The 24830-nt window shown below is 42.1% G+C and overlaps 1 protein-coding gene across 6 annotated transcripts in view; it reads left to right on the top strand.

Annotated features, from left to right (window-relative positions):
• The window catches only part of ARHGEF3 (Rho guanine nucleotide exchange factor 3), a 294790-nt gene that overhangs the window by 140643 nt on the left and 129317 nt on the right, over positions 1-24830 (top strand). For 4 of the 6 annotated variants that reach the window (XM_026501066.4, XM_057311810.1, XM_026501072.4 and 1 more), the window contains one exon: positions 14628-14690. In XM_026501066.4, the coding sequence (XP_026356851.1) occupies positions 14628-14690 (63 nt within the window). Of the gene's footprint in view, positions 1-11664; positions 11743-14627; positions 14691-24830 lie in introns of those variants that run through there. The other 2 variants (XM_044384936.3, XM_057311809.1) reach the window with 2 other exon arrangements.

Below are 24830 nucleotides of genomic sequence, written 5' to 3'. Positions count from 1 at the left end.
TCACCCTGTTTCCTTTTCAAATAAACTGAGAAGGAAAATTGCCTCAATTCCATGCAAACAATAGCCTGCATGGACACTGACCAATCAGAACATATGTCAGGTGCATGGGCACTGACCAATCAGAACAGGTGTCAGATATGGAACCACCACATGTGCATGGGCACTGACCAATCAGAACAGTTGTCGGGTATGTGAGCACCATAGGTGCCGGGCACTGACCCATTAGAACAAGCATCGGGTACTGTGTGGGGGACGTGTGAGAGAACTTGAACCTTCGATGATGAGAGGCCTTTAGAAACTTCTTCCTCAGGTTGCCTGGGTGGTTCAGTTGGATAAGCGTGGGACTCTTGGTTTCTGCTCAGGTCATGATCTCAGGTTGTGAGATAGAGCCCTGTGGCGGGGGGCGGGGGGTGGTGGTGGTGAGAGTGGCAGTCACACTCAATGGGGAGTTTGCTTAAGATTCTCTCTCCCTCTCCCCCTCCCCCTGTTCGTGCATGCTTGCTCTCTCTCTCTCAAATTAATTAATTAATTTAAAAAAAAAAAAAAAAGGAACTCTTGCTCCACATGTATCCCTTAGCTCCAATACCATCACTTAGGTTTCTTTCAAATGTCTGTCTTCTAAGAAGCTTCTTTGACATCTCTCTCTAGTGTCTCTGCCTCTAACCCGTTTCACAGGCTTTTGTGTTACCCTGGTTTACTTTCTTCGTAACTCTTGGTACACGAAAACTAGCTTGTTTGTTTGCTTACTGGTTTATTGTCTCTGTCCCCTACTTGATTCTCCGTCCCCAACTAGACCATATTGTTTCTGAGGGCAGGCACATTTTTCTCTTTTGTTAAGCAATGTGTCTAGCATGCATAGTGCCTACCACATAATATGTGCTCAATGAAGTCTTTGTTGAATGAATGACCCATACAGTGAAATTCTTTTATGTGAGTCTCTTGTTCCTGGGTTCTGTTGTCAGAATTGAATACTGTGGGCGCCTGGGTGGCACAGCAGTTAAGCGTCTGCCTTCAGCTCAGGGCGTGATCCCAGCGTTCTGGGATCGAGTCCCACATCAGGCTCCTCCGTTATGAGCCTGCTTCTTCCTCTCCCACTCCCCCTGCTTGTGTTCCCTCTCTCGCTGGCTGTCTCTGTCTCTGTCAAATAAATAAATAAAATCTTTAAAAAAAAAAAAAAGAATTGAATACTGTGGGCCTGAGAATCAAAAATGAAATTTTATGGATGGACTTCTTGGTGTTTTAATTTTCCTGACAGGAAATTCTGTGACCTTATATTTGCCTTTTTGTGGGCAAGTGTATTCACTTGTTCCCATGTATCAGTCCACAAACATTTGTTGAACCTTTTCTGTGTGTTGGGTTACACCTTAGAAATGTCTAGGGAAGTTCTGGGCATGAAAGAATTCTATTCTTTGCAAAACACTGATTTTCTGGGAAATAGATTAAATGCTGGATAAATATGCTTTGATTCTGCGAAATCCAGACCTTGGTTTCAGACTTCAGGATAAAAGTGATTGGGATGGGCTTTGAAGCAAAAATTCAGGATTAGAAAATTTAGCACAGAGTACTTCCCCCACTCCCTGCAACTCATTTGTGGCTCACCACAACTTTTGCTTTTTACTCAAAACTTGACAGGACTTGATAGTGCCATGAAGGAGGGGTGCCCTGAATACCTGCATGTCCCTGGCATTTGGGGGCCCTTTGCCTCCCTCCTGTAATTTGGGGTCGTGGTGAGGCCCTCCTCCACTTTCAAAGACAGCTGCAGAAGGAAAATGTCCCTCTAATCACAGTCGACACCTTTCCAGATATCTCATCAGAAATGGTAACTGGCTTTCATATTATTGTCCTGATGGCTTCTCTGCAGACTTTTGCCAAGAGCATTATTCTCAAGTTAGTCAAGACTACTCTGAAAACTGGAGCTGATGAACTCTAGTAGGTCTGGATGAGAGGTCTTTGGTACATGGACAATCTTTGGCTTTTCCCAAGGCTCCAGGTGCCTCTGGAGGCAGTATTCAGAAGAGCTAGATTAAGAGAGATTGTTGGCATATTCAAGTACATTGTTTCGAGGGGAGGGATGTGTGTATACACACACACACACACACACACACACACACATATATAGAAGCTATATATGTACACATTTGTATAATACATAAATGTAAATTATTTTTCTGTCCCTATTTGATATTGAGTTACAGACATGTCCCTTTGGCCCCAAATACTTCAGTGTAAGAACAAGAGCAGCCTCTCATACAGTGTAATTATCAAAAGCAGGAAATTTAATATTGACAGAATATATTAACTAATCCATTCATTTTTAAAATTTGCCAATGGTCACAATATTTTATAGCTATTATTTTTCCTGGTCCAGAATCCAGTTCGGGGTCATGCATTGCATTTATTGTTTTGTATTCTTTAGCCTCCTTTAGTCTGGAACAGTCCCCCAGCCTTTCTTGGTATTTCTGATTTTGAGAGTTTTAAAGAGTGGAGGCCAGTTGTGTTATATGGTTTCCCTCAATGTGGGTTTATTAAATATTTCTTCATATGATTGGATTCAGATTACGCATTTAAAAAATATCCAGAGTTATGGGAGGATACTTTTTTTAGGCTGTGCATTTTTCACAGGAATATTTATAGGAGTGATATGGTGTCTTTCTCAGTGCAACACATCAGGGGATTTGTGATATCAGTTTGTCCCAGTATTGGTGATGTTAGTTTTGATTACTTAGTTCAAGTGGCATCTTGTAAGTTTCTCCATTGTGAAATTATGATTGTTCCCTTTTTAGGTAACAAGTAAATAGAAACTATTGGAGCGTTCTGTTTGTCATGAAATGTTTACCTACTAGTTTTAGCATCTATTGGTGCCCCATCATCTCATCTATTAGTGTTGCAACTGTGCAGAAATTTCCCTTCTCCATCACTTATTCATTCAATTATTTATGTCACCGTGGGCTCATGATTCCTATTTTATTTGGTGGGTGATGGTCCATTACTATCATCATTCACCTGATGCTGAGATTGTCTCAGACGTGGCTGGTGAGAGCCCTGCAACCTGGTGACTCTATCCATCATTCTTAGAGCACTTCATTACTTCCTGAAACAAAAAGATGTTCCAGGTTCTTCTTGTATTTTCCCTGCCCTAGCCCTGGAATCTGCCTTTTCTCCAAGTTCCCCTGGGTCCTTTTAGTGAAGAATGGTATTTAGAAACCAAGATGTGGGTGCTGGGTGTGTTCATAGCTGCTAGGGTGTCAATGCTTTTACACCTCTCAGTAGATAGAAGTAGGGAAAAAAATACAAGTGTGTGTGTGTGTCTGTGTGTGTGTGTGTGTGTGTGTGTGTGTAACCATGAATTCATTCTGATGCCTCCAATTCCAGCCTACCTACATGTATCTATTTAAAAAAAAAGTTTTAGGTGTGTCATCTTTCTTTAGTACGGAGATACATAAGGGAGGAAACAGCTATCACTGAAAAGGCAGTTGTCTCAGTATCCAGATAACTTATAATGACATTAATAAATGACATATACACATGCTTAGCTCTGTCTCCAGTTTCATGTGCTTCCTTACAGAAAAAAATTTAATGCATATATCAGGTTGTATGTATTTATGTATGTACATGAGAGTAAGTATTTTTTCTCTTTCAATTTTAAGAATTTGACAGAGCAGGAAAAATCCTGTGCATACTATTTATTATTATTCTATTATTATCATTTTGGTAACTCAATACATCCTGGAGGTCCTTCCATATATTGTGTGGTTCTACACTATTCTTTCTAATAACATTGTGTTTTTTATTATACAGATGGACTAGTTTTATTTAACCAGTCTCTTTTGGTGGACATTTTGTTTCCAGTATCTTGCTGTTATAAACAGTACTACAGCAAACATCCTTGTGCATGGATCTTGGTAAAAGTATAGGGAAGCCCCCTGATAGAGTCTTACCAGGACTCCTCTCTGCTGGAGTAGAACTGTGGGTGGACCATGCAGCCAGGAGAAGGAGGAGCTGTGACTGTCTCTGGCTTCTGGACACTTCCCAACCTCTGATCAGAGGGGAAGTGGACTCAGCCCTTTGTGTGTCTTGTACGAGGGAAGATCGATGTGAAGGTCGCTTGATTTTAAATTTCTTCCCAGACTTATCTTTAAAATCTCATGTAAATTGACGTTCTGTGCTTGTTAAAATATATAAATAATGGCTGGCATGGCTTCCTGAAAAGTCAAGTTGATGGACTGTGTTTATTCTGTGGCTTCACCTACCTCCTAGTACACTTCCAGTGTTAGAAGCACAGAGCTATATTCAGCTTATCTTCTGCTCGGTCCCACAGAAACAGACCCGGATACAAGTGCAAGTAGTTTATTTGGGAAGTGATTTCCAGAAGCACCGGTGAGGGAGCAGGGAAAAGAGACAGGGAAGGGAAGGAAGCTGATGCAGGAAGTAATCAGGAACAGTTAGCTCTGTGGACAGCTGGGGCTCAATCCTGCTGGGGGCTTTTGGGACACTACGTAGGACAGTGGTTCTCAAACTTTGCTGCACGTTAGAATTACCTGGGGGGCTTTTGAAACTCCTGATGCTCACCCTGGATGGTGGGAGCCAGGCACGAGAGCTTTTTAAACCTTGAGGTGGTTCCAATATATAATCAAGACTGAGGCCACACCTCAGAGTCGTCCCTGCAAACTTTAGGAAGCTGGGCTATTTACGTATCAACTCCGGTACATCACAGGTTGAGGGCTGCTCTGGTTGGCATTAAATCCCCAGCATTTCTGGCCTGTAGAAAGCCCAGGAATGCAGGGGAATAGTGGCTGCCTGGGGATGTGGGCCAGCTGTACTGGCTACACAGTTAGCCGAATCTGATATAAAATCTCTTTTGTGCATGTACAGGGCAGCCTTGATGAGCCATTTAAACTCTTTAAGCCTCAGCTTCCTCATGTGTAATCATTTCTTCATACTGCTGTAAAGATTGGATGTCACTTATGGAAAGTACCCAGCATTTGGTGGATTCTTTTTTTTTTTTTTTTTTTTTACTTATTTATTTGACAGAAACAGAGAGCAAGAGCACAACAAGCAGGGGGAGTGGCAGGCAGAGGGAGAAGCAGTCTCCCCACTGAACAGGGAGCCTGACTCAGGACTCAATCCCAGAACCCTGGATTCATGACCTGAGCGGAAGGCAGATGCTTAACCGACCGAGCCACCCAGGTGCCCCCATACAGTGGATTCTTAATAGACAGTTGTCATTATAAACCCAGCAAAGGGAAGGAGAGAGGGAGTTCTAATCTGATAGGCAGTACCTCATGGTTCTGCCAGGGAAACTTTTCTCTATCTAAAAGGCTGTTCTGATGAGTTGTCAGGATTTACAGAGCATCTTAGCAAGTGCAGCCATTTCTCCAAGTGGTCTTCCTCTCTGCTGTGTGTGGCAAGGTGCCCCAGGAGCAGATAGTCCAGGGACCAGTGGCTAAAGGGAAGCCTTGCTCTCCCTCTGGTTAAATGCCTGCCTGTTAGCATTTGGGGACCTACTTGAGAATGCATGGAATGTATCTGGGGGCTTTCTAGATAGGGAAAGGCAGGAACACAAATGAGTAAGGAATGGAGAACTCTCCTTGTAAAATCAGGCTCCCAGTATTACCGTGGACCATAAGCATATTTGACTCTGACTTGTATTGTTGGAGTATCTAAGTTGATCGGTTACATAGAGTGATTGTCTAGAAATTAAGCAATTATTTGGACGTTCCCTAAACTATATTAATAATATTTTTGTTGATAAGGGCTTCAAACCATTCCATATGCAAAGAATTTTAATAAATGGGAGTTCATTATGCTGTTTAAAATAAATGAAAAAACACATAAAAGAGGGCCAGGGATTGTAATGTGTTATGAACCAAGGACTTAAGTGATTAGTCCAATTCGGTGCACCTGAGATCCAGTAGAAAAAATATAAAATAATTTTAGTAATTATTAGAAGGTCAAGAAAAAAAGTGCTCTGGTTAATTCAATTTTGTGGTTCTTGTCACATCCTATTGTTGAAGTCATCTTTGTGAATGACAACCTTTTCTCCCACATTAAATTGATGCCTATAATGAAGTTTTTCTAGGATTATCTTTCTGGAAAATATACTCACCAGCCCTCTGCACCAGTAGACAAGTTTTCTGTTTTCTTTCCTTCTCCTCTGGCCTTGAGTGTTTTGGAGGGAAAAGTGGTCTGTGTTTCAGGAATGACAGTGACTCTGGCTGCCGGTTGCTTAGCAGGGCTAGTGGTGGCAGTGACACGCTGGCTGGCTCTCCCCTCCTCCCATCTGTCTGGTTGAACATGTTTTTCTTCCCACGGGAGAGAAGGACCTTTCTTTGGCCGAGACAACTTCATCTCTGCTTCCAAACAAGCTATGGGCCAGGTGTTCCATGGCCAAAATCAATAATTGGGGCTTTTCCTAGTTTGCCAAAAGCAAGCGAATGGGTAGACTTTTATACATTTTACGTATTTTCTCTGTGATTTTTTTTTTTCCTTTGGTGCCTGCTCTCCCTTGCTGTTACGGCTGCAGTGGCTTCGACTACTGCTGAATTAATACTTGAGCAGTTCCTGTGTGCCAGGCCCTGTGCTCAGCCCTTTACCCACATTGACCTAGTCCACTCTCACAGTCACTTTTGCATTCCCATTTGATAGATGAGGAAATTCAGGTGTGGAGAGGGGAAATGATGCGCTAAAGTTTCTACAACAAATGAAAGGCGTGACTAGGGTGTGAAGCCACCACGTCTGACTTTAGCACCCACTTAACATCTTCAGACTACAGTTAACGGCATCCGCGTGCAAAATTACATTTCGTGTGAGTTAAGATTTATTTACCCGTAGCTCAGAGAGCACCCTGATTTCCAGGTTTGCTACCCTATGAGCACATTAAAGAGTCTAGAAAAAAAGGCTCAAGGTTCTTGGGTGCTGGAGAAGGGTGTTTTAAAAATAAGGAGGAAACCCCCCAGCTAGCATATTAAAAATGGAGGAGGGGTCCCTCTGTCTGGCTCACCGCTGGAGCTTCAGGCAGGAGGGAAACAGACTGCGGATCCTTTCCCTGCTCAAACGTGAGTTTAGTGCGTCCAGCTCCAGCTAAGAGCAAGTACAAGAACACAAAATCCTTTGCTAATCGCTCCCCCAAGAAGGCACAGATGAAAGGGAGGCATTAAAGCCTCTGAAACCACCAAAGCTGTTTGCCAGCAAAGAGATAAATCAAAAAGGTTTGAGATCTGGTTTGAATTTAATAATTACAAACGACTAATCAGGGGCCATTTGCTGTCAGGTCGGGAGCTGCACTCCCTCCATCAGTGCGTTTTTGCTACTCTGGTCACTTGGTTATTAAATAGAAAAACCCTGTGATTAAATCACAGGGCTGTTCCAACACTAATCAATTCAATCTCAGCCATTTAAAATGAAGTCAGTCCTTGCATTTGCCCTGTCTCTGAGAGGAGTGGGAACACTGCAAACGTGACTGGAGGTATCCGGAGAGCATCCATGTAGACCCCCGTGGGATGTGGGCAGTTCGAGGAGGGTCAGGCTGTGTCCTAGCTCAGTCACCCACCGTCCTGCGGGATCCCCATCTCTGGTGCCCACCCTGCCCACCCTGCCCACCTCGCAATGTCAAACAACAACAACAAAACAGCAGTGACAGCAGTCGTAATAGTAATTAGGGTGACAGCCACAGTAGCAATAATAATGACCATGGTTTAATCTTTCGCCATCTGCCTGGCCCTGTTCAAAATATTTTATCTCCTTTACTCCTTGGAATGACCCTGTGATGGAGAAATCAAAGCTTATAGAAGCGTTTTATAGACATTTACGGATCCCCACATTTGGAAACTGCCTGGCCCATAGTAGGTCCTCAGGAAATAACTGTTGAATGAATGAAAGGATAAAGAAGTGACTTTATCACACCAAACGGCAAATGGTGGAGCTGGTTTTGAACTCAGGTCTGTCTCATTTATGCTCCTAATCTCCATCGGGTATGTAGGTAAATGCCTTGTGAGCCTTTTTATATTGTTTTAAAACACTTATTGTTTTAAATAATTGTTTAAGTTTATTTTTTATTTTTTAACACATTAAGTAGAGCACATATTGTTTTTATTTTTTTAATAATAATTTTTATTATGTTATTTTAGTCACCATACAGTACATCCTTAGTTTTTGATGTAGTGTTCCATGATTCATTATTTGCGTATAACACCCAGTGCTCCATGCAATATGTGCCCTCCTTAATACCCATCACCGACCTATCCCAATCCCCCACCCCCCTCCCCTCTGAAGCCCTCAGTTTGTTTCCCAGAGTCCATAGTCTTTTTAAACAATATAAAAAGAGAAATAGCATTGTGTGGCAGAAAGGTCAGTGGTTTGGGAATGAGGCTGGCCCAGAGAGAAATCCCTCTTAGCATTTACGAATTTTGTGACCTTGAGTGAGCTCTAGTGTCCCTCAGTGTAAAACGAACACAGCAATACTTATTTAAACTGGGTTAAAGAGAAGCTTAACTGGAAAGATCCTTTAAACTGCGAGCACAGTGCTTAGCTCATAGCAGGTGCCCAGTTCTGGCATCTACTTCCCTTCACTTGTGTATTAGAAAGCACCCAGTGATTCTCCTTGGATTCTAAGGCTTAACACCTCAAAGGATCCCAAGATTTGAGCCTAGAGAGAATGGAAGCTGAGCCCAGTAAGGATAAGATATTCAGGCTTGGACCAACTCCTCCTCTTTTTCCTCCTCCACTTCCTCCTCCTCCTCCTTCTTTTTTAAGATTTATTTATTTATTTATCTATGTTTCGAAGGAGAGAGAGGGGAAAGAGTGTGCACATTGGGAGGGGCAGAGGAAGAGGGAGAGAAGCAGACTCTCCACTGAGCCCAGAGCCCTATGCAGGGCTCAATCCTATGACCCTGAGATCATGACCTGAGCCGAAATCAAGAGTCAGGCACTTAACCAACTGAGCCATCCCGGCGCCCCTTGGACCAGCTCTTCTGAACATTGATCAGCTAAGGATAGGGTCAGTGCTCTCCACAGAGAGCTTACCCAGAACACCAGAAAAGTAGTTGTTGCTGGACCATTTATAAATGAGATTGAGTGGTCTGCCTTGTGCTATTAGGAGGTAGTCAAGCCTAAAAAAAATGGCCATTGAGTGGCCTGAGGAGCGGTGATGCTTCTTGAAGGTGGGTTGGAAGGAGCACAGGTGAAGATCTAAGGTCGACATAGCGGGATGGTGTTACCAGTAGTGAGTCTCAGGCAGAGTCCACTCGATCCATCCAGACATACCCATATTTCTATCAGACCTCACATCCAAATATACAAAGGGCTTTGCTCTGTTGCAAATTAACAAAGGGGCCTGCTGCTTGTTTTTTGATTTGAGAAGCATGAAAGAGTTTTTCCAGCACCCAAGCACCTCTAGAAAGTGCCTTATCAAATATGTAACCTACAGGGCTAAGGAATCAAATAGTACATTCACACCCTCTGTAACTGCCTTTCCTGCCTGCGTCAGATAAGCACCCAGCTGTTCAGACAAAGGGTTCAGCTGTCCATTAAGTTCACGTACAATTTGGTTCTGTTGACTATTCCCTTTCAGTTGAGGTGTTATCATGCTTGGATTCCTTGCTCCTGAAGCACAGAGACTGAGTCCCCATGCCATTGCTGAGGGTAGTGCCTGGATAGATGCCCTGATCATGGGTGTGCCTCACCTTTGAACAAATCTGACATTCCTTCTCACAGGAGGAGTGGAAGTCACCAGTGTCAGGCTTGGACCAATGTTTGAATAGCCATGATTTCTTTTAACATGTCCATATATTTTAAGGAAAATAAATGCCCTCACTGGTGAGGAAAAAAAAAAAAAACCTCTCCTATTTTAAAAGCAAGAGTTGTAGCTTAAATGTGCAGGTTTTGAGTCTCCAAGGAAATCTGAGGTTGAAGAATGTCAGCTTTCAGTGATCGTTGCTTTTGAGGTTTTGATTTAATTTTGGCAGCCAGGTGGTTAGCGGAAGGGAAGGGTGTCACCTCAAAAACACTGGTCTCCTTTATTCATTCTTTCTTTTAGTCACTCATTCAGAAATTATTCATTGACCCACTGCACAGGGCACTGGGGTTTAAAGTCATGTGCTCAAATCAGCGTAGACTACAGCACCCAAGGCGCTTTGTTTTCATGGTTGAAAGGGAAGTGGACTGTGTATTCGCTTCAGTAAATTTAACGAGAATAACAGGGTGGGTCCATGGCTCCTCCAGTCGGCTAATGAGAACGTGTGAGGCCAAGTGTGTAAATGCAGACAGTTCGCACAGTGCCCTTCCTGCCTAGGAGCCGCACCCCCCACCCATAAACCTGCCCATGGTTTCCAGGCACAGGGGAAGTAAAATGGTGACTTGGCTCATCTGTAGCCCACCTGATAGCAGGCAGTGATAGTTTTAAAACTAGAAAACTTTATGTTACCTCAGAATGTTACCTAGGTGTACTGTCTTCAAAGCCAATTCTTGTTTTTTTTTTTTTCTTTTTTAGAGAGGGAGTGGGGTGGGACAGAGGGAGAGAGAGAGAATCTTAAGCAGGCTCCATACCCAGCGCAGAGCCAGATGTAGGGCTCGATCTCACAATCCTGAGATCATGACCTGAGCTGAAATCAAGTCGGACACTTAAGCGACTGAGTCAACCAGGTGCCCCAAGGCCAGTTCTTTAGTAGAATAAGTTATAAAGGTGTTTCCTCCCAAACTCCTTGTGCTCAACATATAGAGACCATCTCTATATGATGTGCCCTTCCAGACTCGGGGACAGAACAGTGCAGTGGGGAAACACATAGCTTGGAGCCCAATGAATCCAGGCTCTGCCCCTTGCTAATTATAGAACTTTGGGCAAGTCCTTGCCCCTCTCTGAGCCTCCATCTCCTCCTCTGCAAAGTGGAAATTATACTTGTCCCTGCCCACCTCCTGAAGTGGTAGTAAGGATCGAATCAGATCATGCATATGAAGATTTAGTTCTGTGATCGGCATGTAGTGAGTGTTTAAGAGGCTAAAGCTGACTGTTGTCATTATCAATCGTTTTGGTTAAGTTCAAAATGAGTGCAGTGTCCTGCCACGCCCTCTGCTTTCTGAGATGCTCATTTGTCTGTCTCTCCAGGATTTAAATTTCCCACTGATGATTTCTTCCGTGAACTGTTCTTTAGATCATTGTCATGAGCTCAGCTCTCCAATAGTTTAGAAATTCCTGGTGGAATTTAGAAGCTCCCGGGTGGGGTGTGCAGCACATGCATGGGACCTGCACACCCTTCATCACCTGAGTTGACTGGGCTGACCAGTCTGTGGAAGGGGTGCCCATTTGGTCCCCTCCAGTCCCTCCACCTGTGCCCCTCTTGAGTTTGGGTAATTGGTGAAGACGACAAGATTCTCCAAGGGAGCAGGACCAAGGGCATCCACAAAACAATCAAATACTATTGTACGGGGTGTCAGCCACGCATCAGATACTGCACCAGGGTCTGAAATACGACCTGGACAGATGAAGTCCCACCTTCATGGGCTTATGTCTGATGAGAAGGTCAACCAAAAACCAGAAAACAAAATATTAAATAAAATTATCATTCTAAACTGGGTCTCCTTTGCTAGTCTCCGTCTCAGCATTTCATCTGACTCATTCACAGCAGAGATCATAATCGGTACTTATTTTGTTTTCTTTTTACTCCCAATTAGTAGGCAAGGAGCATGACTGGCTCATTCACTGCTGTCTCCCCAGACCCACAGCAGGGCTTTGCACATCACAAGTGCTCGGTGAGCATAAAGCAAGTGAACAAATGAATACGTGATACTTTGTGAAATTTTTGCTTCGGGCCCAGAATTTAACCATCAGGCTCCTTCTTTGTTGCTGGCAGTGGTCAGTTACCAGCCCCTGTAACAGAAATTGAAAAGAAAATCCATGTTGATAATCCATTCAGCTTTCATTTTGTAAAATGTGTGGGTTTCTTAAGGAGATCATTCTATCCCAGATTAACTGGCCATGGCTTAATTAAAAAGGCTGCTGGAGGACATTTGTCTTCTGGATTTGACACTTGAGGCATGTGGAAGTGTCTGGGGTGAGGGGTGCTCTGGAGACTAGGTTCCAGTGCTGGGAAATGTGTTGGGTTGGTCTGGAGAGGGCTGCATGCCTATGAGGAAAAAAACTCTTATTAACCCCTCTCCTTCACCAGGGTGGGCTTCTTGGAATAACAGGTTTACCATTAATGTGTTGCACTGACAAAATTGCTGAACTCTCGGAATGGAATTGTAGCGCCACGAAGTTCTATAATCTGACAGTACTGGGTAGCAGCACAGATCTGTGTGGTTTACAGTTTGGGTAACACATGATAGGAACTGCCATTTATTGTGCACCTACTGTATATCAGGCCTCTTTGCAGCTGCCATATGCATATCATCTGTGATCCCCACAACAGCCTGACCCGGTAGGCATTATTTCCACATTACAGATAACATCCCAGAGTCTCAGCCCCTCATGGCATTTCCCAAGATCCCAGGTGTAACACTGTAGCCTCACAAGGAAAAAGCAGCCAGACTCAGGAAGCGCAGGGGCCGTCCTGGGCAGCAGCTGTCCCCCTCTCTTACCCCCACACATGTTACTGATTGATTGAAGCATTCTGCCACTTGCTGTGCTATGTAGTCCTTCTCAATACAGCCCTCCAAGCAGATGCTACCAGACATTCCGGAGAGCAAACGAGTTGTAACCTATTTGCCAAGTATGCTTTCAGTGATGTGCGTGAAGAGTTCTGCCCCAGGAATTAGAATCCTGGATTCTGTAGCCATGTGACTTTGAACAAATTGTGTATCTCCCCTGACTTCAGTTTATTTGCCCTAGAATGGAAATTATCCCTTGCCCTACTTGCCTCAAAAGGTCCTTATAAATATTAACCAATGAATTGGCTTCACTGACACCACAGTGCTGTTTTTAACTAGAGGATGAATCAGCGAGGGTCAGGTTCCTGTGCAAACATGGAACATCCTCACAAATGGCCAGTGGCTACCAGCATCTTCTCAAGACTCCCCTGAAAAACCCCGGAATAGAGTTCGTTAATGCAGATTCTCAAGCACCATCCCAGATGGCTGATTCAATGTCCTGGTTCCTGGCATTCATCTCTACATCATTCCACTGATCAAGTGGAATAATATATAGGATCTAGAACTCTACCACTCTGGATAGAACCATATGCACCTGTGGGGTTCTGAAGATCTAGGTTGCTGGCTATGGAACAAGAGGCCCCAGTCCCCTCCCAATATCTTTGGCAAACTCTTACTCACCTTCTGGCCTATTCAAATGTCTCCTCCTCTGAGAAGACCTCCCCAACTCCTCACCGAGGCCAAACCACTCCTCACTGTGCTTCCAGAGTCTTCCAACCCATGCTTTGAGCACCCACTGTGTACCCGGCACTCTGCTGAGTTCTAAAATGCATGACCATATTTTCTCCTCTCCCTTTGAGAGTAGAAGCTAATGTCAGCACCCCCACCTTAAGAGTTGAGAAGGGGTAACTCAGAAAAGTGATGTGACTTTCCTAGGATGTTTGGCTTTTACTGCATTATAGTTCATTCCTTCAGAGTCCGTCCCTCTACAAGAATGTGAGTTCTTCAGCTATGGGTGCTGCTAGTCTTTGCAGTCCCAGGAGCAAATGAAAGGCCAGCCTCATGGTAGATGCTCAAGAAATCTTCCTTGAACCAAAGCAAAGAAATAATAGAACAATTATAGTGAGATAGACAAGGGTGGCTCTGGTCGCTTTCCACTCTCTGTCTTTCCTGCTCAGGGTATGATAGAGGAGGAGAAAGAGGATTTAGGGATTGAAGAGGTCTTTAGGGATTGAAGACTCCAGATGTCTCTGGACTCCAGGGGAACTGCATGCCAGTGATTCTGGTCCTTTTGTAGGTTTCTGCCAAGATCAGGAGACATAGCAAGTCACAAATTAGGGACTCAGCTTGCCTGGTTGGTTGAGCTGGGAGGTAGAAGAGAGGTGAATGTATCTTTGATGAGTTTTATTATGGTTTGTAGATGGAATTGATTTCTTTTTATAAAGAAGAAAATATATTTTCCACATCTAACCTGGCAGACTTCCTTGGTCATAAGGTCATTTCAAATTCAATTTTCTCCCATTCAAGTAATGATTTTTCTTGGTGTTTATGGCTGTAAAATAGAAAGGTTAGACATGATGTCTAAGGTTTGTTCCAGCATTCTGGTTCTGTGATTATATCAGGACCCTGGATGAAGTTTAGAACAAATTTCAAAGGAGCTCTAAAAATGAAACATCTTTAAGTGAATTCAGTTTTCTTTCCAGTTTAGTTTCTTCTCCCAAGTTAGCCAGAATCTGAACTTTGTATCTAAATTTCTGAGTCTTGAAATATAGAGACACTTAGGAAAAAAGGAAATGCAGAAAGAAAGAATTGTAGCAGCAGGAATAAGCACAATAATGTAAACCAATTACCTTAGAGTTTAAAAGCTTCCCGTGATTTCTGAGGCTTTCTTAGAATTGTTCATTTACATAGATTGGTTAAAGTTTTGGGGAAAACATGATAGAAACGACAAGGATTGCATATGCCGTTCAATTGGTTGCTTTTATTTTCTTTCCTTAATCAAAGCCATAATCCCGGTCTACATTTGAACTTTATCATTTGTTTTGCAGCGAAAACGCAAGCAGAGCACCCAAGATGAGGATGCTGTTAGCCTTTGCAGTCTCGACATAAGTGTAAGTACAGTGCTTCCTATTGCCTCTGCCATGAGAACACCTCTCATCTCTGAATCTATTTGTTAACATGCTGTGTGCTTTAAGGGGGCTTCCAGCTTCTGACAATGGAAGTTGTGACCTGGGGAAAGCTCTTTTAAACATTTCATTTGACTGGAGAAAGTTGGGTGGCCAACTTAAGCTTGCAAGTCAAGTTGTTTATTGCTCATGTTCTTTCTCTCAAAAAATGAATTATGACATCAGTGCATCTGAGTACAATTTAGATAAATGCCACTGTGCCATTTTAGAGACTGGTTCCAGAAGATGGTCAGATGTTTGTCCCCCTTTCAGGGAAGTTAGTGAATTGGCCCAACTCAGGCAGCCAGTGCCCAAAGGCTGGGAGAAGTCTCCAGCAGCATGGCAGAGTGGGTGACTTTGGATTTAACAGATCTTCGCTTGAATCAAGATTCTACACTTACCATTAATGTGACCCCTTTCCTTGTCTCTGTTTTTTCATCTGGAAAATAGAGATGAAAAGACTTCACCTAACAGGATTGTTGTAAGGATCAAATAAAACAATACAAGTGAGAATACTGAGCACATTTCCTGGGACATACTAGGGACCCACCAAATATGAGCCTTGTAGTTTTCTTGAAAAGCAGAAGTTTACAAAAGATGTTTAATGACATGGTAGTCGAGTGCTGGTGATTATATAGGTAAAGAGCTTTCTTGAATTTGGGGGTCTATGTCCTGGCTGCTTAATTCCAGCACCTTTCTTTGTATGGCCTCTTTGTCTCCCCAGTGACATCACTGGGAAGCCAACCTGGGCCTCTGATGCACTCATTACCAAAGGGCTGGGGGGTGGATATTCAGTCCTCTTGGGCTCCCCGCGTCCATTCATCTTGTGTACTTCCTTAGAGCGCACTCATTGTGCATGGTGGATCCATCCGACTTTAGTCCCTGGTCTTTCTCCTCCGCAGAAACCACGGACGCCATTGTTGTGAGATGAGAAGGCTTCTGTGCTAAGAGTTAAGAGCTGAGTCATGGTCCTCGCTCTTCCTGTAGCTAACAGAGCAACCTTGGCCTCAGTTTCCTCATTTGTGAAAAAAAAAGAGTCCTCTAAAACCATTGTGAAAATTTGAAACTTTGTTGAACATGGATCATGGGTTTCTCATCTGACAACATTTATTTACCAGTATAAACAATGTTTTTAGTTATTTTTAATTATTGCAGAATTTTGTGTGGCGCAAATTGTCATAATGGAGCGAGCCTGAGCTGGCATCTAATTAATGTACTTGGGCATCTTTTTTTCACCATATGGTGTTTGTTCCAGTCTTTAGACCATCAAATTGATGGAGTTGTACCAGTTTACTTGGATACCATGGTAACAGGACAAAAAAATGATGTTCTTCTAGGTTTTACTTTACTCACTGAATATTTTATTATTGACAGGTAAAGTCTATGAAACTTCCCTTAGCCGCAACAAGTTTTTTGTGTGTGTTTGAATGTTTTTAATTTTGTGGTAATTATTAGGATCATTGACTTGCCGAATTCAGAGAGCTCTTAGCCATCATATAGTTCTATCCTCTCACTTTGAAAATGAAGGGTAGAAGCCCAGGGAGATGTAGTGATTCAGGCAAGACTTTAAGATCACATCTCATCATACATATTTCTTCAACTACATTTTATTTATTATATTTATTTTTCAGGAACACACGTCTCTAGAAGTTTTTTTTTTTTTTAAAGATTTTATTTATTTATTCGATAGAGACAGAGACAGCCATCGAGAGAGGGAGCACAAGCAGGGGGAGTGGGAGAGGAAGAAGCAGGCTCCCAGCAGAGGAGCCTGATGTGGGGCTCGATCCCATAACGCGGGATCACGCCCTGAGCCGAAGGCAGACGCTTAACCGCTGTGCCACCCAGGCGCCCCTCTAGAAGTTTTTTTAATCAAAAATCCATGAACCTCTCATATGAAAGGATTATTTGCAATTACGAATTGTGATTTGGTTTTTGTGCTGATTAGTATCAATAACCTCTCCTTCTCTTAAGATCACTTAAGTCTCATGTAATCAGCCATCTGACTTCTTTTCTCTTGGTGCAGCTGCAAAGGATATTTCTCTCTCTCTCTTTTTTTAACTATCTCATATCATGTTTTGTCACAATAGAGAAACTTGTATAGAAAAGAAATCTACCTTTATGCTTAGGGATTCAGCTATGGCCAGATTCCTTTCTAATTTGCCTGGCATTTTTCCTGAATCTTGGTAGACAGATTCTAGAACCTCAGCAGAGTTTCCTCCAAATATTGTCACAAGGTATTATAATAATTGTAAAAGTTAGAAAGATCCTAGTCTCCTAGAAGCTGTTGGAAGACATGAAAACTGGCATGTTCCAGGTTTACTGACAATCCCAGTCATATGGGAATGACAGGATGTGTGACAGATCCAGCCAGGGCCTCAGGAGAAGTGGTACTGATTTTCAGTGTCTCACAGCTGAGGTCCATTGAATTGAAGTGGTGGGAGGAGCCACTCATGAGAAGATGTTTTGCCATGAAGGCTGAGTCCCATAAATGAATTGTTCTAACAAATAAATGGCCTATGTAGGCTACTTAAAGATGCTTTAAAATGGTGATATCCAGTAGTCACCAGTCCCTTAACTAAACAGCAGCATTTCTGAAGAGTGGCTTGAGTCTGTTTCTGTGTGTTGTGGAAAGTATCTGAAAAGAAGGTGGGTTCCGACAGATGACTCATATGGGAGGATGTGAGGGCTTGGGAAAGTAATATTAGTAACTCTCAATTTTGATTCCATTTAAGAAGTGGAAAGATATTCATCAGATGTGCGCTTTCAATAAGAAGTTACTAGATGAAGGGATGGGGTTCTTTGGGGATCATGGTCAAGTTTCCACTGTGTTCCAACCCAGCGTTGCATGCACATTGAGCTCTTGGTATGTACGTGCTGCTAGATTAGTTTTTAAATACAAGAAAACAGTGAACCCTCCTAATGTGTAGTAGAATTTAACACATACAGCCCTTTCAAAGAAATATATCTGTGATGTAGAGTTGGGAGATGTTAACCCAGACGAAGTCTTCCCCCTTTGATTAAAACGTATGTGTATGCCCCTCAGGGCGTGTGAGTGATGGTAACAACAAACATTCCTACTGACATTTTGCTTTAGTTTAAAGCCTCAGATGACGATTCTGATAGGTAACTGGAGGGAGTTTTCCTTCTAACCTCCTACTGAACTTGGGCTTAGAGACCAAATAGAAGTGCGTAAGCTAAGAAAAGAGCTTATTCTTACAGACAGGGATCTTCCATTGTTTAAGGGGTCATGGACTCTTTTGGGAATCTGGGCTTCAGAAAATTTTACAAGGTTGATGTGTGATTTCATGGGCCCTAGGGAGCTCAGCCAAGACCCATGTTAAGAGTTCCTTTTTGAAAAGGGAATCGGAAGGGTCTTAAGGCCTAGTGACGTATCTCCGAAGAGTTACTCTCCCACCCTCCACCCCCAGCACTTGGTGAAAAATAAATGGTGATGGAATGTCCATGCTAGTTGACGCTATAATCGTTCTCTGATTTTTCCCACCACTTTACCCAAGCCACTGGCTGAGCCCCCAGCTTCCTGGCAGGATAGAACGCAAAATATTCCAGAAAAAAAAAAAAAAAAAGGCAACCTATACTTTTGAGAACAAATTGCAGAGTGGAGAATGCTCCTAACAGCCGCCTACAAATCTCTTCTCACGTCAGAGGATGCGAGTGGGATGGTTTCAGGGACATTGCTTCCCCCACAGCACTTTTCTGGTTTAACTTCTAACGGGGGAGAGATGCCTAAGTGAAGAGCCGGGGTTCATCGTGTCCCAGGAAACAGGGTGGTGGAGGAGCCAGGTGTGCCACTGACGGAGGGCACTGCTTAGCACCAAGCATCCTCTCTTAAAAACCAAGTGAGTTCTGAGGTGGGCATAAAAATAGTTTCCAGTGATAAAGACAGTGTAAAAGATGAAAAGGAATACACGTTCTTTGTAGAAAATTTGGACATTGTGAGGGGGCGCCTGGGTGGCACAGCAGTTGAGCGTCTGCCTTCGGCTCAGGGCGTGATCCCGGAGTTATGGGATCGAGCCCCACATCAGGCTCTTCCGCTATGAGCCTGCTTCTTCCACTCCCACTCCCCCTGCTTGTGTTCCCTCTCTCGCTGGCTGTCTCTATCTCTGTCAAATAAATAAATAAAAAATCTTAAAAAAAAATTTGGACATTGTGAGCAGGAGAGGTCATTAATAATCCCACCTCCAAGCAGTAGCTACATTTTGATGTATTACCTTCTTGGCATTATACGCACACTTTAAAATTTTTCACCACGAATATTGCAGACATACAAAATGGCATTGAGGATAACGTAAAAAGCAGCTACCAATGCAACTGAGGAAACGTGCCCTTAACAGCAAAGGAGAACCCCTTGCTCTGCTGAGTTTAATGTTTATTGTTGCCTTGCCTGTCTGCAAACTGGCCCTAAGTAGCATGTATACGTAAGTTTATACAAGCACAAATTTTTAAAAATTAGGATCATAGCACATACTAATTTATTCCTGAATTTTTCATTTACTACATTGAGATCATGTCACCACATCCTAAAACATTCTTTAAGAATGTTATTTTTAATAACCATACAGTACTTTGTCAAATGGACGCACCAATTTTTTTAACCAAAACTTCATTGGATATTTAGATAGATTATAACTTTTCACTATTATACATAACACTGGCAGGCATTCAAGAATATCTGTGTCATCTTATATCAGGAGGATAAAATGGATAAAATATGAAATTCCTGGCTGGAAGGGTACAAATATTTTAAAACTCGTGAACAGGTCTGTACCCCTTCTGGAAGTGAGAGGTGGCAATACAGTTCAGAGCAGGTGAATCTTGTTCAGAAACTCGGAGTAGAGATTGTTCTCAGGTTGCTCTGGCCCATTCCTCTTTCGGCTGTGTTGCTGGTCCCTTGCTGAGTCTGTGACTTCATATGGGGCATTTGCTTATACCGCCTCTTTGGGAAGAGCCCCTCCTGTCACCCCTGGCGGGGCCCAGGCCCCCCTCGTGACCGGTGAGGTTGGAGCTGGTCAAGGTAGAGCTAGTGGTGGGGCAGTCCTTCCCTGCTGAAGGGGCTTCCCATGGGAGCAGGTGGCTGAACCATGACTGGGGTGGTATAAGATCCATTTAATCCACAGATGTTATCATATGCTTTTGAAGATGAAGAAAAGTTGAGCCTCAGAGAGAGAAGCAATTTGCTCAAAGTCCCAGCTATGGTAGATTCAAGCCCAGGATGGTTGGATTCCACAGCTTCCCCACCCTGCCTCCAGGCTGGGAGGAAAATGAAAGCATTTGGCTCTGTGGCTTCCGGCAGGAGATGATGTATAGGACATTCAGCTCTTATTGGCAAACCACCTTTGAGGTTTATGACATTTTTGTTACCCGTGCTTTCTGATGACTAACCCTGTTATATGGATGCTCAAAGCACGAGAATAGGCATAAAAAGGGGACAGAGCTTTCTTGTCTCGATTAACCTAAATGACGTTTCATTGCTAGGATAGGTCAAGGCAGACATGGAATAGAAGCAGGGATTATTTTATCTCTACTCAGCAGAGTCCAGATAATTAAAAAAGATACCGTTTCTGTGGTTTGGTTTCTTATGGTCTGTTCTGGCACTTGCTAACTGGGGAGAGAGATTGACCTTGCCTTGGCCAGCATGGGGCCTTGATGAATTACCTGGGAGAGTCTAATAAGGCTCTTATGGCCGAGGAGACCAGGCCTGTACTGAGATTGGGTCTTCATTAACATATGCTTATATTTAACCTGTTGGCCTGTGTTCTATTTTGGATTTATGATCTTCTGTCATTGCCTATGAAATTGCTTGGGCCTGATGTAGTGGAGACCCTATGTTGCGTCCAAGGTGGTGCTACCATCTCTGATGGCAAATGTGCTCATTATTGACACTAGACACATTCCGTCTAGCCTTCGGCCTAATTGATTAGGTGGTGGGTTGTAAAAATCACTGTGATCCTTACTCTTTGATCTACCTCTTGAAATGTACAGTGACAATGAAATTCTAAGGTGCTTCAGGACACGCTCTCAGAAGGTGATGATGTAACAAAGTGTCAGTCATCATTTACTACTCCCTTCAAAGTGACGTTGATGGGACCCATGTTAAATGAGACTTCTCATGCTCTGAGAATACCTGTTTGTTTGAATTTGTCATGAGAACCACACACTTTGGGAGCTTAGAGGCCGAACACCGCTCTGCACTTCAGTTTCCTCACCTGTAAACTGAAATCAAAACAGTGTCCCACCTTAGGGGTGTGAAGATTAAAATGAGTTAGTTCACGTAAAGGACTTAGGACCCGGCCCAGAGTGAGGACAAAAATACTAGCTGTTATTCTGTTGATTTCATAATACAAAATAGACTTTGTGGTTAAATTTGAAGATATTTGTTCTTGGCCCAAGTGATCCATAAATAGAACTGATTGCAAAATTTTTAAAAAATACCAGTCTATGAAGAGACATATCCAAGGAGTTTTATTACAGCAATTTTTTTTATAATAGCCAAAAGCTGGAAACAGCATGAATATCCAAATTCTCTAGAGACTTATATTATAAAATATATGTGTAAAACACAATGACAGAGCACATAAAATATAAATTATGTTCCTAGATGTTTTTATATGTTTGTTCACGTAAAGGAATAAGCATGTCCTCAAGGAGCATGCACTGCATCGTGGGAAGTGGCTTTTTGGAGGATGGAATTATGAGAAGGGGAGCTTCAGTTCCTGGGTTCTTAACCTTTGGCATCTTGGGAAACTTATGAACTCCCCTTCCCCCTAGAAGGCCATCTCTATGTGCCTAAAATTATAGTTATATTGAAATGCAGTTATCAAAATATTTAAATTTCAAATTTGTGGTAAGAGTTACACATGTGCTTCTTGATTAATGCTTTAAGTAACAAGATCTGGCAACAAGTCTAATAACTAATACAGCTTCTACAGGGTGATATTTTGAAATACCTGCTTCAACTATTCTGTGGTTTGAAAATATAATGATTCTATGGTGACAAAGTCATGGGTCTGCTAATGCTTCTGCAATCTGTGGCCTTCATATATACTGGAAGAAAATGCTAGATTTCAGTTGTTAATGAAACTAAAGATGTATTTTTTTTTCCATCCAAGTTCACAGATGCCCTGAATTTTGTCCATGCACTTCTTGGGGGGCTGAGAATTCTAAATTAGGAATTCTTGGTTAAGACACTCGATCTACTGTGATAGGTCTTTTGCATTGTATTACTTTTGTAATTCAAATGACTGAAATAAAAAATGCAACAAATATAATTAATTTTAACCTGTTGGTATGTGAAGTTGTTAGTGTTTTAAAGGAGAGAATATAAAATGTTGTATAGAAGTAAGGGGCTGGAATAATGATGATAATGTTTTTAAGAAAACCTTGCAATAACCATTAAATCAATTCTCAACAGTTGTATTTAGGTTTTTCTTTGATATCTCATTACCTTTTTGAAATAGATTAATTGAGGGATGCCTGGGTGGCTCAGTCAGTTGAGCGTCAGACTCTTGATTTCCACTCTGATCGGGATCTCAGGGTCATGAGATCAAGCCCTACCTGGGGCTTGTGCTCAGTGGGGAGTCTGCTTGCGATTCTTTCCCTCTGCCCCTCCTCCGCCTGCTCAGGTGCACTTGTACGCACCTGTGCTTGCTCTCTCTCTCTCTCTCTCTCTCTCAAATAAATAAATCTTTAAAAAAAGAAATAGATTGAGTCACCCCAATATTTTAGTAGGAGATCTTTTCTGCTTCTTCTCTTATGAGAAAAATTAGTTTTAGGGTAGAAAAATGTTTTTATTTGTTAGAGATGCATTCTGACATATTTAGGGCTAAAATGTCATGATATTTGTAATTTCCTTTGTACCTCTTTAGCATAAAATATGAAGTGAATATTTTAAAGAGAAAAATCGTTTTATTTTTAATACATAAGTAATTCTGCACACAGTTTTCATCATTAAAAAAAAATCAAACAGCGATAGAACTAACAGTCCCCTGATGATGCCCTGGTTTCATGTGTCTCCTCAGGTATAATCTTGGTTATCAGTTTAGTCTCCTTCCAGGTATTTAGACCTAGTTAGACATATAGATAGAGATATAAAAATTAGCTTGTGGCAGCTTTTTACAGACATAAGTGTTGCCATTTTTTGTTTTATTTTGCAATTTGTGGGTTTTTTTTTTCCTTTTTAATAGTCTTTATTGTTTAGAGCAGTTTTAGTTTCATAGCAAAATTGAGCAGACAGTGCAGAGAGTTTCCATACACCCTCCCACCCTACACGGGCAGAGTCCTCTCCCCCATCATCATCTTCCACCAGAGTGGTACCGTTGTTTTAATCAATGAACCTACACTGACACATGATTATTACCCAAAGTCCATAGTTTACATTAGACTTCACTGGATGTTGTACATTCTGTAGCTTTTGACAAATGTGTGATGCCAGATACCCACCGTGATAGCATCTTACAGAACAGTGCCACTGCCCTGAAAATCCTCTGTGCTCTGCCTGTTCATCCCTCCCTCCCCCAACCCCTGGCAACCAAGGATCTTTTTACTGTCTCCGTAGCTTTGCCTTTTCCAGAATGTCATACATACAGCATGTAGCCTTTTCAGACTGGCTTCTTTCACTTAGTAATAAGAATTTTAGTTTCCTCCGTGTCTTTTTTGCGGCTTGAGAACTCACTTCTTTTTTATCACTGCAATTATATTTCATTGTATGGATGTACCACGGTTTATCCATTCACTCAGTGAAGGATAGGTCTTATTTTTTTAAATGCTGCTTATTATTGCATAAAGTAAATGGATCCTAGTTTACTTTAATATGATTCTCTGTGATTTTAACATGATTCTCCATGGAGGGGCACTTTTGATGTCCAGTATTTTCCAGTTACAAAGACCATCTCATACTCCAGAGCAAGCAGTGAGGTAAATACAAAAAAGTGCCTGTGGACACTTGCTATTTTAATGTTAGTATGAATAAGGTTAAATTACTGTTTTTGTGGTTCAGATTCCATCCATGGACACCAAAGAAAAGCAAATAGATAAAAACCATACTGTTATCAAATGCAGATCTGAACGGGCTATGAGAATTGGAGAAGGAAAGTTCTTTTGTCTCCATGATGTGTGCATGATTTAGGTAAAAGTATGTGCAACTTCTAAGTTTATATATCCAGAAGCATATTCCTTCTGAGTCACCCACGGTTAAAAAGAAAGAAAAGGAAGGAAGGAAAAGAGGAAGGAAGGAAAGAAAAGAAAGAAGGAAAGATGGAAAGGAGGAAGAAAAGGAAGGAAGGGAGGGAGAAGGGGAAGGGAAACTGTAGTTCTGAATTCAAAGAGTAAATTTGTGATGTTGACAAAGTTTACATCTCAACTGCCTTTAAAATTTTTCAGTTAATCAGTAGCTCTATTTTGACCGAGTTTATTTGTGGTAAAAAGTCACTAGAAAATAATTGTTCATAAATACTTTTGCTTATGATTTTTTTCCCCTAAGATATAACCTAGGTCTCTGTCCACCTAAAAATTATGTAAATAGTCTTGGTTAGGAAGTTCCATCCGGGCTTCCGTTCCCAGCTAATTGAGTTTTTCCCCAAATGACTTCATAATTGCATCAGGCTTCCTCTTTGATCTGGTTATATATTCCAGGTTTTAATAGCAGAAACTGTTTTTCTTCCTTCTTATTTTCTCAGTTGTGTCTGTTGCTCATTTTCTGTGAAGAAAAGGTGGTATGTTGACTTGTTCCCTTGATGTTGACTGTGCATAAACTTTTTATATCATCTGATTAATACTTACGTTCTTGGGTAACTTCTGAAAAATACCAGAAGAATCAAGGGTCCAGGAGAAATCTCATGCTTTGTGTGTCTTCCTCCACCCTGCTATCTTGTTTGACACTGCTGGGTGTAGATAATTTTATGGGGAGCGTTGACTCCATATGAGCAAGTAGTTTCTCTGCAAACAACTCTCAAGGTTAGTATTGATGGTGAAGCATTTGAAACTGAACCATGGGCTTATCTTCAGTCATCAAAATGCCAGCTTGGAGTTAGCTCCTTAGAAGTCATGCAGGGAACTGAAGGTGTTTATTGT

Source organism: Ursus arctos, unplaced genomic scaffold (assembly GCF_023065955.2).
Source record: "Ursus arctos isolate Adak ecotype North America unplaced genomic scaffold, UrsArc2.0 scaffold_14, whole genome shotgun sequence".
Classification (NCBI taxonomy): domain Eukaryota; kingdom Metazoa; phylum Chordata; class Mammalia; order Carnivora; family Ursidae; genus Ursus; species Ursus arctos.
This window is presented reverse-complemented; position numbering and strand designations above follow the sequence as displayed.